Source organism: Mesitornis unicolor, unplaced genomic scaffold, assembly GCF_000695765.1.
Source record: "Mesitornis unicolor isolate BGI_N332 unplaced genomic scaffold, ASM69576v1 scaffold47168, whole genome shotgun sequence".
NCBI classification, from domain to species: Eukaryota; Metazoa; Chordata; class Aves; order Mesitornithiformes; family Mesitornithidae; genus Mesitornis; species Mesitornis unicolor.
This window is the reverse complement of record NW_010202062.1, coordinates 1-14,565: the sequence shown is the minus strand read 5'-3', so window position 1 is coordinate 14,565 and position 14,565 is coordinate 1. Positions and strand designations below refer to the sequence as shown.

General features: G+C 43.5%; 1 protein-coding gene across 1 annotated transcript in view; it reads left to right on the top strand.

Annotated features, from left to right (window-relative positions):
* The window catches only part of CLIP2 (CAP-GLY domain containing linker protein 2), a gene marked incomplete at both ends in the record, with an annotated part of 19,465 nt that extends 5,731 nt beyond the window's left edge, over nt 1-13,734 (top strand). Inside the window, 6 exons of the mRNA XM_010190288.1 lie at nt 10-207; nt 1,345-1,448; nt 3,894-3,954; nt 8,396-8,500; nt 10,060-11,004; nt 13,631-13,734. Of these exons, the coding sequence (XP_010188590.1) occupies nt 10-207; nt 1,345-1,448; nt 3,894-3,954; nt 8,396-8,500; nt 10,060-11,004; nt 13,631-13,734 (1,517 nt within the window). The remainder of the gene's footprint in view (nt 1-9; nt 208-1,344; nt 1,449-3,893; nt 3,955-8,395; nt 8,501-10,059; nt 11,005-13,630) is intronic.
* Nucleotides 13,735-14,565: the final 831 nt, after the last annotated feature.

Below are 14,565 nucleotides of genomic sequence, written 5' to 3'. Positions count from 1 at the left end.
TCTTTCCAGCTGACAGAGACCTCTTCTCGATATGCCCGAAAAATCTCTGGCACCACAGCTCTCCAGGAGGCACTGAAGGAGAAGCAGCAGCACATTGAACAGCTACTGGCAGAGCGTGACCTAGAGCGGGCTGAGGTTGCCAAAGCCACCAGCCACATCTGTGAGGTGGAGAAAGAGATTGCCATTATGAAGGCCCAACACGAGCAGGTAAGAGGTGATGTGGCTTTATCACTAGCACTCAAGTATTGCATCCTCTGAAAGGTTCAGATCGTAATGTTGCCCCTGTATAGCTTACTGATGTGAAACCTGGGCTCTGAATTTCTGCCTCTTACGTGGAGACAGCTTCCTGCATGGTGGGGTAAGCTGAGGCTCTTTCCTGCTGGTGGCACATGTGCTCTCTCTGCCCCATGCAGAAGCAGAAAAAGGGCTGTGCCAGAAAAAAACCACAGCAGATAGTTTGTGTCAGGTGGATCAATACATTTGAATGCAGAAACGCAAGTGAAGGGCAAACTTGTTCCCCTTGGCCACCCAATCTGGCCTTGGCTGTGACTGCATCGCAGTGCTTTTTTGATGTTATCAGACACTGTTGGGAGCATCAGCTCAGCTCATGACATTGCTTTCCTGCCAGAGAGGATGAAGGAAAACAGACTGATCACGTTACCTTTTTTCTTTTTTTAGAATAATTTGTACAAATAATATTTTATGCAGTTGAATGCTTAAAGAGAAGAGTTGAGTTTGTGGTATTTGTCAATGTGTGGCTCTTCAATGACTGCTGTTGTCCTAAATGCCTTGCTCATGTGTTTAAATCCCAGCCAGCTACTAGGGGACAGAGATGGCACTGTGTATGTCTTTGGGTGGTGGGTTGCGCCTACTCATCAGAAGTGCGGGAGAAGTTGGCAAGTCAACTGCGAGCTGACATCTTCCTTGTGTATAATATTTTCCAGTAATTGCCAGTAACAAATGAATTAAGATGTTTCTCTTGGTTCATGACCAGGGCTGAATTGCATCTAGTAACCTTAGACCAGATTTCCAAAACTGTTTAGGTTTCAAGTTCTTAACTCTTAATCAGAACTGGATTCTCCAAAGGGCTCAAGTTGGAGAGGCACTGAAGCATGGATCAAATGAACAGCTTCTGGAGATTGAGATCTGTTTTTATTTTCCCTTTTGATAACAATGTACTGGTCTTTTTGGAAAATCGACTTTCTTACAGTAGCAGCCTCTAAAACAGATCATCAAAACTTTGTTTCCTTGTTCTGATCCCTTTTTTTTGTTCTTTTTTTGAAACAACTCTGTGCTTCAAACACTTGTTAACTTCTGTGGCTCACACTCTTCTATTTGCCACAGTACGTCACAGAGGCAGAAGCAAACCTCCAGCGAGCACGGGCCCTGGTGGATGGGATGCAGAAGGAGAAGATTGAGCTGTTGAATCAACTGGAAGAGGAAAAGCGGTAAAGCAGGAGTGATGGGTGTTGTGGAGGTGAAGTCATGGGGGAGATGATGCTCTTATACAAGAATATTTTTCACTGGATCTAAGGAGATGGAAGCAACTGGGAGTGTCATCTTTGGATGCCTTCCAGTACCGTAAATCTGCTGTTTCCCTCTCCTGGCCCCTATAGTCTGCCTGTACGTGGGGAAGGGGTGTGCTGCTTCAGATAGTGAGGAGTTTAGAACAGTTCTGCTGTGGTTGCACATCTGATGTGACTCTTGTCCAGGGTTGGGTAACCAGTACAGTGACTGCCTCCATCTCCTGACAAACTGCTGCTAATCACAACTGAATAGTGAGGTGTTTCCCATTAGTCTTGTGTGTTCCTATGTCTTATGGCTCTTAGAGGAAACTCGATGCTCCATCATTTGGTGGGATTGCAGTGACCTAATTTTTGTGATGTGAACAGTCTGGGGTTTTCTGAATATGCTCAGTTGAACCTGCCCCCTTGTTGCAATGCAACTGCAAGGCAGAAGACAAGCAGCCAGCCAGGACAACTCACACTTGGGATAGTGGCAGCTCTGTTCTGCTGTCAAAAGGAGTTTAATGATTTGACATGCTTTACTGCCAAATGCATGTAGCACTTAAGAAAAAAAAACAAACAACAAAAGACACCATCTACTTCCACTCCTGATCAGCCCTCTAAAGTGCTGTCACTCCTGTGATGACCCAGATAAATATTTGACAGGCTGCTTCTATGTCCTAGAGCATATGGCCATGGCAAATGTCCACCGTTTTATTGTTAGAGCAATAGCAGCTTATCTACCACTGCCAGTAGAAGGCCAAATAGTCTTGGTCTCCTGCTGGGCACTGAAGTAATTGAGGGTTTCCAGACACCTTCCCTGTTTTTCAGTTCCCAACACAGAGCAGGGAGAAGCAGCATTATTAGCCTGAAGGAACAAAGGCCTTCATTAATATCAGTGATGCCGGGATCTGATATCCTGACCAAACTGAGCCATGTCACTGTGTGAACTGGAGTTCCTCAGTAAAGGTGGGTTTGACTCATTCAAGGGTGTGGACAGGGACAGAACCTTGCCTTCAGATATTCTGGGCTAAGGACACAGTATAGAAGAACATTACTGGGTAATAAACAGAACTCTGCAGGTTGGGCTGTCCCAGACTCCTAATGTTTCTGTACAACCTGGCTTTGCTGAAGAGCTCTTCTTTCCTCTCTATTTGGGATGTGCTGATCTTAAGGACATTCCTTCTGAGGAAGGGAAGTCAGAAGGGAGTACAGCCTCACTGTAGTGTGATTCATGATCTCCCCATCTCCCAGAGGACCCATCCATGTATATGTGATGATGCATACATTTCCTTTCTGGATAAAAGTGAAGATCTGCTTGTCATTCTTGGAGTCCAGTTGCTTCATATATATATGTACATGTGTGTGCATGTATATATAATTCAACTCTTCACTGGGAACAGAAAGACATTTCTGTGTATTAAGTAACTGTGTTGATTTCAATTGAATGATGCTCCTTCTAAGGATGAATTATTCTTTCGTGTGTAAGTCTCCCTGTTCTCCTGGTAGGCAGCTCATTTTCCCAGCTCCAGGAGGCCCTTTAACCCAAGACAGCTGAGTTCTTTCCTAAATATCAACAGATCCCTCCTCTAATTGGAGAACGTTTAAACAACAAAGCTTGTTTATGAAGTTAGATATGCACATACACAGCTATTTTTATCTGTAACAGAATCAGAGTCCTTCCATCTGGCTACCAGTGCAACATCCTCATTGACTTTTAAAAAACTCAGTAAAGAGAACAAAGAGGACTGAGTTTAGCAGAAAATTGAATTATTTTGTATTGTTACTGGATTTTCTCTTCCAACTTTGCAGAAGAGTCCTAGCATGTTTGTGCTTGTGCATGTGGTGTTATGTGCATTTATGCATGACTGGCCTGTACAATGTCAGGTGAAGGCTTTTCTGCCACAGTAGGTCACCCTTTCCGTGCTGTGGACACTTTAAGCATTGCCCACCCTGTGCTAAGGAGGCAGAAGCTCCGATTCCCTTGGAATATTTTGTCTGGACCCTGTGCATTTGGCCCAGGAATTGCCCAGTACTTGGCTGCAAGATAACAGCATCTGAGAAAACCAGTGAAACCTGGCTGTAGCTTTCATGTTTTCAGGATCCCGGTGTTGGTGAACAGCAGTGGTGTAGCAGAAATAACACATCTGTGGGCATGTATGCATGAAGGCAAATGTTTGCTATGTGGAAGGCTTGCTTATTAACTGTCCTGCTCTGTGTATCTTGCTGTTTATCTTGTCCTGAACTGTTTGTATACAAAGTTTGTCTGTATCCCTCTCCTCTCAGGCTTCAGTCGTGCAGGGGAGGCCTGTGTGCAAGGGCTGCTTAGAAATGGGATGCTGATCTGAGGGTTTACTGATTGTTCTTTGTGTCTCTTCCCCTCCCCAGGAAAGTGGAGGACTTACAGTTCCGTGTGGAGGAAGAATCCATTACAAAGGGAGATCTGGAGGTAATTCTTAGCACCCTTACCAAAATATGGGGTCAAAACTTGAAATTGTGTGTGGGACCTCACTTGAGTAATTTCTGCCACCTTTTGCTCAACTCTAAACTATACCTTATCTTACTGATGGCTTTGGACCTGCTGCAAACACTATGGTGTAAAATGTGCAGATTGTTCTTTGGTATGTTGCCCAATGAATAATAATGCCAGGAGCTGCCTAGAATTAATCACACACAGCCAGCCTGGCTTTAAATATCACCATGAGTTGCCAAGCCATGTTAAAACCTGACTGTATCCGAATCCATTTCAGCATATGTTTCTCCTCTGTAGGAATAACTTGACTGCTCAGTCACTGTCCCTGCAGTGTCTTGCTGTTAGCAGCTAACGGGCACTCACAGCCTCCCAGTCAGATGCTGTTCTGTTCCAGCCAAAATGCCATGTATCTGCTGACCTGTGGTATCCTCTGTCCACGGGGGTGACAGTTGACAGTAGGATATCCCTTTTTTTGGAAGGGCTGTTGCTTGGAGCAATGCTGTTCCAGTCAGTATTGCGCAAACTGGAAGTGGTGTTGGGAGCTTGCCCTTGAGTGGGAGGCTTTTCTGTGGGGAAAAAAAAACAGAAAAGAAAATATTTCTGTGAAAGCAAAGCTCTGCTCTACACGTGTAAATCAAGGGACTTTCCCTTATCTTTAGTTAGAGTGCTAATAACAGCCAGAAATGTCAAGGGACCTGCTCCTGTGCTTCACCGTTGGTCATATCAATAAAAGCACAGGAAAACAAGACAATGGAGTGTTTTGCTATGGCTTTGACCCTCTTGGCATAAACCTCTCCTCTTTATCCAGAACCTGAGGCAGAGTAATGTGTTTGGCAGGGTATAAATCAGCAATGCACTGATAGCAGATGTTTGCTAGAGGACAGCAAGTGCAGTTTCTACCTAGTGTGTGGGTGCAAAATCGAGTTTCTGTTGATTCTTGAGCTTGGATGATAGATTTCCCCCAGTGCTTTAGAGAACTGTAACTGATCCATTACTTCTTTTGAGAGCAGTGAATTGTCCCTGTGTAAGATTTAAGTGCTTAAGCCTGTCTGTGGAATAATGACAATGGATCCAGGCTTAGCTGGCAGGTAAGAAACCAAAACAACCTCAAAAAACCCCAACAGCAACAACAAAAACCACCAAAAAACCCAAACCCCAAATGTTTTAGCAAAACGGTAAGCTGTTTTGACATAAGTGCTACTATGACTGCAGGTCCCAAACTGAGGAGATCATCTGATTTTAATTTGTGCTGGGAAGGAGTTGCTTTGCCATGGAGATGTGGCGAAGCTTCTTGCAGGCTGCCAGGATCCTGTCCCCACTTCCATGTTCATCTGTACACAAGAACAAATAACTTCTTAGGGGAAAAAGTCATGGAGCAGCTTGGTTTCCTGCAGTCCAGAGAAATGGAATGTTCCCTGTGAGTCCAACATCAGTGGTGGCACAGGCATTGACGGTGGGCCTGGCTGTGGTCAGTTTTTACACCTTGTCCTGTCCAATTTGAATGCTCAGATGAGATGATGGAGTAACTACTCACATTCTTGCTTTGTTGTGGAGACAGTTAGGATTTCCAAAAGCAAGTAATTTTCTTAGAGAAAACACATCTCTCATTGGGGATCGGGGGGATAAGTGCTCCTATATGTTACAGTGTTTCCCGGGAAATGGTTGGTCCTGATTTTCTTCATATAAAATCACAACAAAGTCAACCAGTGGTTGGTAGCCCAGCCCTTCACATCCCTCGCTAGAACTAACTACCCAAATACCAAAGCCAAACCCCAGTGACAGTTGTTTCTCCTTCTCTGGTCTTGTAGTCCTCTTATACCAGCAGCACTCTTGTGAGTACTCAGAGGAGAATGTTTATCTTGTAATTAACAGCCAGTAACAGACATGATGATAAAAAAGATATTGTCTCCTCTGTGGTTCTTGGATCTAATGTTTCTGCTCAAGGCCAGGCTAAAGCTCATTATATTTCTTATAATTCCATGTAGTTTTTGAACATAGCTGGGACTCTCAGACATTGAGCATGGTGGGCAGCAACCCTAGAAGCTCTTTGCCCAAAGAAATCAGTGTGTCTGAAGCCTGCAGGTATGGATCCAGGTTTTGAACCTTTGATAAAGAAGGAGCTGTGGATTTAACCTTGAAATGTAGTTGTGAATTCAACCCATTTTTGGTCCTGGTTGGCAATACCAATGCTGTAGTGCTTTGGGAGGTGAAAAGCAATTGCAGGAAAACAAAACTTTTGAGAAAAGCTTTCTATGGTGGGAGACTGTTTTGTTATAGGAAATAGTTCCTTCAAGAGTCTGTTATCCCATGCTCATCTCCTGGAACCCACATCCTGTTTTGAACAGAAGTGGCATTTTCTAATTTGTGAATAGTAATTTAAGGCTAATAGTTAGAAATAAGTCTAAAATTCAGATCTGAACTTCCTCAAAGTGCAGGCAAACTGTGGATATAAGGCTCTGAGTCATACTGGCTAGGCAAAGCAATTTTCATAACATAAGAAATTATACAGTGTTTGATGCTAATCTAAAATGTAAAGACTGTAAAACAGTTGATGTAAATTTCTTCCCTGATGATTTTTCTCCTCCATTTTCATGTGTTTTTCCAAACCTGGAAAATAGCAGGATTGGTAGATACTGAGTGAAAATATCAGGTGGAACTGAGACAGCTTGGCTGGAAACTTGAGTGTCAACCTCGGAAGTCTTGTGAGACTCGTTGGGAGATTCAGAGATTAGTTTTTGTAATAGCTCAGCATCTTCAGGTAGCAAATATCTGATGTGTTGCCATCAGTTAAGGTAATTTCAAAAGTTTGTGTTGCTGAAATTTCACTTTGGGATTTGAGCTGGTGTAAACTGAGGAAAATTCATTGGTATCGATGGGATAATTATCTTTGTAAATAAAATCAAGCCCGGAGCTCTGTCTTGAGATGTGGATTTTTGAGCTTTGCAGAGAGCAGGAGAAGCCACTCAGTACAAAATTTTATTTCTTAATTCTTCTTCTTAGGATGCATTCAGCCAGCTTTCGCACTGTATTATTTTCCCCAATATTATTTGGGGGTTTTGATAATGTTTGGGTTCTTGAGACCATACATTTTTTCCCTCTTTCAGGAGTCAAATAGACATCATAAAATATGGAATAGTATGAATATATATATCTGGCAGTTGAGCTCTTGACCATCTGTATATACACATAGAATGATAACTTTCAAGCCATAAGAGAAAACAGATTTTTACAGACTTGGTTAGTGCACAACTAACCAAAACTTGCTTTGTTGTAGCAAAGGGCAGAAAAATCCTTGAAACTGGTTCCAACAGTAAGAGGGGGAAGGAAATGACTATAAGGAAAACAAAAGGTAGTAAATGGGGGTAAAAAAAATTGTTCTGATCAGGTTTGTTTGCTTTTTGGTAGGTCTAGTTTAATTCAACAGAAAATGTTCATTTTCTAAGCTAAAAAAGTGTGAAGGCCAGAATCTGCATGCATTGTCCCATGTCTCCTTTCCTCTTTTATTTATGGGAAATTTTACATGATATTACAGTGGTCGTTGTGGAGTTCTGAGGTTTGCCACCAAGGGCAGCTGTATGGCACTTCTGCTTTAAATTGGAGAGCACTGAAGCAGTGCCCTGAGTCAGTGCTGCTGGCTTTGGGCAGGTTACAGAAACTTCTTGTGCTTAGTGTAGTCATCTGTCTAAAAAAACAAAACAGAAAAAATAGTTCTGTTTTCTTGTGTACAAGGCTGTTAAGAGTCTTAATGTGCAAAAATAACTTTGAAATTCATAGCAGCCCTATTAAAGCCTAAAGCACTGGTTCATATAACAGTTTGGTATCTAAATTTCTTTTACTTGCTTTGGAAGTGCAGTGTATTTTTGGTTTTAGCAACGTGCTGTGCACAGCATGACCTGCTTTTTTTTTCCCCACCTAGTGCAGGGTTCAGGCTGTCTCCAGAGCAAAAAGAGGATGGGAACTTCCAACTCTTTTCAGTCTACCTTGTGATTCTTCTTGAGGAGAGATGTGGAGAATCATTGCAAGGCTCTTGCATTCTCTTGTATGGTGCAAGGGTCTTGTACTGCTGGCCTGCAGCAGTGGGAGTTTTGCTTTTTAGGGCATGTCTTCAATATAGTCTTGATGCAGGAAAACACTGAAGCAGCTTTCTAACACAGAGAGATGTTTCCTCATCACAGATTCCATTTTCTTGTGAATAGCCGCTACGAGTACCATGTAAAACCCTGTAGTGACCATTTTCTGTTTGGTTGGATTTTTTCTACTTGTTTGGATCTTTATTCTCCTCCTGTTGTAAACTGTCTTTCCTTGTCTTGCACACTGAAGATGATGTTGCAGCCCTCTCTCTCCCTCTCTCTCTCTCTCTCTCTCTCCCCCCCTTTTCCCATCTCCACTGTTATTCTTTTTCCCTATGTGTGACCAGACTCAGACGCAGTTGGAGCATGCCCGAATACGGGAGCTCGAGCAGAGCCTGCTGTTTGAGAAGGCACAGGCTGAAAAACTCCTCAGAGAATTAGAGGACACCAGGGTAATCGACCCCCACTTGCCCTGCCTGCAGAACAGCGCGCTTGCCCCCTGTGCTGATGCTCATGATGCCTTGCTTTGGGTTTCTTTTCTCGGTTTGTGGGGTTGATTGATTTCGCCTTGAATTTAGGCTTCCCTGATTTTTTGCTTGATTTTTATTTGCTTTCCTGGACATGGTAGTATGACATAACTTCTAGCTTTGCTTCTTGTGTGGGGACTTGTTTCTCAGATTGAATTTGCTTCTCTGCCCCATGCCATCATTTGACACATGAGCTCTTCACTATTCATCGCTCAGTTAACATACCCGAGTAATATCTGCACTCTGCACAATTCATTCTGCCTCAAGGCTCCCTCGGGCCTATAGGAAATAACATTGCAATCAGCATTCCCCTTGTCCCCCTGCCAGCTGTGGGAGCTGCCATGTGAAATGGGAGATACTGGTGGGTGCAGGTGATCCATCTCCAACCCTTGGCCATGCCTGCAAGACGACAGGATGCCCAGATGAACCTCACACCCAAACCTAAAAGCAGCCAGGTGTGGAAAGGGCTTTTTCATGCAGGTGTGGTGGGGGAAGTGGCAAACTTGCTACAGTGAGCTTGCTTCTCACCAATGGATTTGAGAGCTGTAGAAAATGCAAACGTGAAGTTCTCCAAAAGGGCTGAATGGTTTGAACGCCCATGTGCCCATCTAAACTAAAAACCACTCAGTCTCCTGGGCTGATGGTTAGTGGGGAAAATGGCAATGTAAATGAAATGGAATTGATAGCTTACGTTTTGGCTTGGTTTCCTTATTTCTTCTGCCTTTTTCTAATATTTCATCTAGTCAGATCTCTTCTTCTCCATCCATAGCTGCAGCACCCTGAACTCTCTGTGCCAAGCAGGTAGTTCAGCCCCATTATGTTACGTTAAGATCATAAGACATTGATTCATAGCCCTTATGCTCAATGTTAACCATGGCCAGATTTATTGTCTTGCATCCTCTAGCCTTCTACATTACTTTGACTTTGCTAATGAACTCTGTTAGAGTACTTGTGTAAAAACCCCTTTTTACACCAGGGTAAACAAATTACGATGCAGAAGAGAGGCTGAGGAGTAGGCTGAGGATTGCTGAGCAATAAAGGAAACATGATATGCTTAATGCTGGTTTCAATGCTTGTAATATTCCTGCATGTGCAGTCACATTTCCTCTGTGCATCATCTGGCAAGATGCCTAATCTGGAAACATAATGCCCTTTCAGGACATTATTTTTCATAAACCACTGTTACTCTCTAGCAAATTTCAAGGGTTGTTTCGAAGATGTGTGTTTCTCTGTGGAAAATGAGAGGTTCATATTAGAAAAAACAAATTGCAATTGGCACAAAGATGTAACTTTATCGTTAGAGTTATCAGTGAAACCCTGGTGCAAAACTGTACTCAGATTGGAGGGTGCTGGGTATTCTTTCCTGTTTATTTGAACTTTGACTAATGTTCTTTGGATTTACTTGCACTGGAGTACACTCACTAAAAGGAAGGATGCAGCAATGAGAGGTGGGGACTGACTTTGTCTTCTCTGTCATGTTGCAGTTAACCACGGTAGCAGAGAAGTCCAGAATCCTGCAGCTGGAGGAGGAGCTGAGCCTCAGGCGCAGCGAGGTGAATGAGCTTCGACAATGCCTCAGGAGCTCTCACCAAGCAGAGACCCCTGAGCATAACCTTGGCTTGCAGTCGGAGGCTCTTCGTCTACGAGATCAACTGTTATCTGCTAACAAGGAACATCAGAAGGAGAGCAGCCAGCTAAAGGAGAAGTACGAGAAGATGTTAAAGAAGTACCAGCAGGAGATGGAGAAGCTGAAAGCTCTCAATGAGAAGTATTCACAGGAAATCGTTGACCTAAAGCATAAAGTTCAGCAAGCCACTAATGAGAACATGGGGCTCATGGACAACTGGAAGTCCAAGTTGGATACGTTAGCTTCTGACCACCAAAAGTCTCTGGAGGACCTTAAAGCCACATTGAACACAGGCTCTGACACCCAGCATAAGGAGATCGTGGAACTGAAGGCAGTGGTGGAGAGTATAAAGATGGAGCACCAGCTTGAGTTGGAGAACCTCAAAGCAAAGCATGACATTGAGACGGCTGTTCATATAAAGGAGAAAGAGAGCCTCAAACTGAAGTTGCAGGAGGCTGTGGATGAAGTGGAAAAAAGCAACAGCAACTGGAAAATGCAACTGGAAACCAAAAGCAATCAGCACCTTCTTGAGCTCCAAGATGTGAAGGACAAGTGTCGAGATGCTGAGCTGAGGGTGCATGAACTGGAGAAACTGCATGGTGAATATACAGACCAAACAGAAGCAATAGCTTTCTTGAAAGAGCAGATTTCTTTGGCTGAGAAGAAGATGTTGGACTATGAAACATTACAGAAAACAGAAGCCCAGAGTGAACAGGAGATCCACAGATTGCAGGAAAAAGTGCTTGTCTTAGAGAACAAGCTGCAGTCCATGGAGGCCCTGCATCCTTCTCAGCATGCAAATGTATGACTTCTGGGTCATTTTGCTTGTTTATCATCACTGTTAGTAACCCTTCCTGGGAGTAGCTGTCAGCTGCTGCCTTGAGCAGTTTTCTGAGGCTTTTATGCCTCAAAATATCTGAATGTTTTTACCTTCCACTACGTCTCTATGCTTGAAGGTGGTTTCCTGCTCTTGAAAGCCAGTACAGTGGCACAGTTAGAAGAAGTAGGAGTCAGAGATGCAAGTGGGCCACATGTGGGTTTGACGCCACATTAGCGCTGCAGCAGCAGAATAGGTCTGTCGTGGTTTGCTGGGGATGGGCTCTCATCATGAGCAAGCAGTGTTCTTAGCTGAAAAAGCATAATTTCTACAATGGAGCCGTTGTCTTCCAAGGAGATGCCACAGCCGTAGTGTATTATTGAGCAAGGCTCTTTAGAGTGGGCTAGGTGGAGGATGAGGTGGAAGAAGAGGCATTGCCCATGCTGACAGTACGTAGCTTTCTCAGCACATGGAGCATGGTTTGAGAGCCTCAGCTTGGGGGGCTGAGCTGGTGGGGTTGGGTGACAGGTACGTGCCAGCAGTGCAGCCCAGGCAGTGGGAGGCCTTGCGCACATACAGGAGACACAAGGAAATGCCACCTTTGAGAACTGTAGGGGAAGAGCAGCCACCAAGGGTCAGGATGGCACCAGGCTGGGCAAATAAAATGCCTGATTAAATATGAGTCCTGAGTCTCCCAGGGAAGGCTAGAGTAAGAGCAGTAATAATATGAAGAGGTCAATTTTCTGTAGCCTTTGTGTCTTTTTAAGTTATGTTCAGGTTTTTTTTGTTTTGTTTTGTTTTGTTTTTAACTATTTGCCACAGGATGCCATCCTGTCGTTGTGGCATGGCACAGGGACACATAGCTGGCTTTGCACTGGAGTGAGGGGAGGAGATTGCTGCTCATGGCTCGAGGCTGGACCCCTGTTCGTGTTTAAATTTTGCATGAGAAATGAGCAAAACCCCAACTTACAACTTGTCCTTGTGGGGATGCAGAAAGTGAAAATAAACCATGAAAAGTGCACATTTTAAGAATACTTATTTGAAACCTATTACTGGTGATGTAGTCACTGCTCCAGACTGAGGTGCCAATTAAGTGAATACAATGTCAATGTTTAATATGCCAGTGCGAACAACCCCACTGAAATCAGTTGAAATCTAGGCAGCCAAGTGAAGCCTGTGAATTACTGTTGGCCAAGTCGGAGCGTCATGCCTGCTAAAAGGCATGCTGAACTGGCAAGAGAGGCAAAAGCCTGAGGAGGAATCTACAGCATTAATGGTGTTTCAAGGCTTGCTCAATATGTTTCATCTAGTAAAGACAGTTGTGAACAATAAGCACAGCCAGGGCCCTGGGAAAAGTAGGTTGTTATTACAACATGTCACATGTTATAGCCAATATTCAAACAGGAATGAATGTAAAAGAAGAAGCTGGAAGCTTGTTCCAGAGCCCTTTAAATAAACGACAGGGCTCTAGGGGACATTGATATTGGATTAGAACCAGAGAGCATTGAAATTATTATTTTAACTGCATGCCAATTAAAATCAGGAAAATGTGAGAAGAAATGCATGGGTGAAAGCCTTCGAGTGTCGTAGGGCAAATTCTATTTTTGAATGTCTTAGCTAATTTAACGTGACTGCAGTATTAACTATCCAGATACTTAAAACAAACAAACGTCTAGTGACCACTTGACCATGATTGTGCTGTCTTTCCTTGACCAAGTGAGAACTACAGCAGCTCCAAAGAGCAGTTAAATGGATTTTCTGCACCACAAGTACTTTTAACAGAAATACCAAAAGTACAGGCAGTGTATTCCCCCTTTGGGTGGGCTTCTGCTTCTGTTCAAGACGTATCCTGGAGCCCACTCAAGCTCTTGGGGACTGACCTTGGGTCTTTCGGGTGGTGGCCACAGCTACTGCTTGATCTGGAGCATGTTCGGAGGTCCCACTGAAGGCTGCTGGGTGGGAGGAGGCTTGAAGGGCTGAACTGTGGCTTCTGCAGTGGAAAGCTTGGCCGTGAGCTCTGCGTTCTCTGACTTTACGCCTTTCATTGCAGTATAGATAAAAGAGGGTGGGAAGGAGGCAGAGTCCTCTATGTGGACTAGCATTTGCTTTTTATTATTTTTTTCTTAATCTAGTAGTTCTCTAATATTATTTTAGCAACTTTCTGTTACTGTTTTTATAACTTTGAGCACAGTTAGATTTTTCAGAATTTAAGGAACTTGTTGGCTGATAGGTCTCAAGTTGAATGCTAAAGAGCATTTGCAGCTGAGTATTTGCCACAGTTAACCACAGCAGACTGGTCCAAAGGAGAGCAGCTCTTCCATCGCTCTGTGCAAACTGAGTTTCCATGTGCTCAGCTGCCTGTTGTGGATGGGGTCTCTCAGATGGTACCAGTTAACCATCAGTAGTACCCAGCTGTAGGAGTGACTCCTCAAAAATCCTGCTTCCCTCTCAGAAAGGACATAGAGCATTGTAACTTGAGTACTGGATATGGTTCTGCTTTGGATGGCGCTTTGTGGTTGTTAACTTTGCTTTGAATCTTTGGTAAAGGGTTGTTTTATTGTAAAGGGTTGTTTTGTTGTAAAATACATCTCATATCTTACATTTATTTCAGATGATTGAAACTAATGATATTTCAGAAGAAAAGATAAAGATGAAGCAGACTATGGAAGGTATACAATGTTATTTTTTCTTGAAACACCTTTCTGCTCTTGCAGGGTCAGCAGTGTGGAAGGGGCTTAGGAAGCCATTTAATCTCTCAGATTTTGCTGGATGGTATTTATTGTCTGGCTGCTTTTCATCTAATCTGGCTGAGCATATGCAGGGGTGAATGTTTTTCCTTGTCTTGCCTGCTCACTATGCAGATGGTGCAGGTTGGAGGCAGATCTGGGGAAATGGGGCACACTTCCATCACGTCACTGATTTTTACAGCAGGTAAAATCCAGCCATTAAATGTAATTTGTTCACAGGAGAAGATTGCTAATGGTAGTTATTAATGTGACTGGCTTAAAATAATGGGGCTTACTTTTTTATAATTAAGCTTGCTATAAATCAAATCCATCCTTTTAACAAAATGCAGAATTTATGCACTTGGAAAATTTGTATAAAGTAGCTTTGAAACTGAATTGCACTCAGCCTCTCTCACAAAGAGACCCTAGTCTGAGCAACAGCAGATCCGGCAGGGCTAGAGCTGGGTGGCCCAGATGGTCTCTGAGAGCTATGTCGTGCCACATCGCTGTGCATGGCATAAACATTTGGGTGTCTGTGGAGGATTCAGGGCCGTTCCAAGACACACAAGTTGCTTCCAGATCACTTCTTCCCTTGCTCATGGCCACTCAGTTCATGTGCAGGTTTCCACACTGAATAAGCCACGTATAGGATGTACTAAAAACAACCTGTTCACACTTGAGCCACAAAAGCATCATACTTCAAATCTGTGGCTCCAAGTGTGGAAATACGTCAATTGCAGAAAACATGTATTTTACAGCTGTCTGTGCCTTCCAGTGTGGAAGGCAACACAAAGAATCACAGAATCACAGAATATCAGGA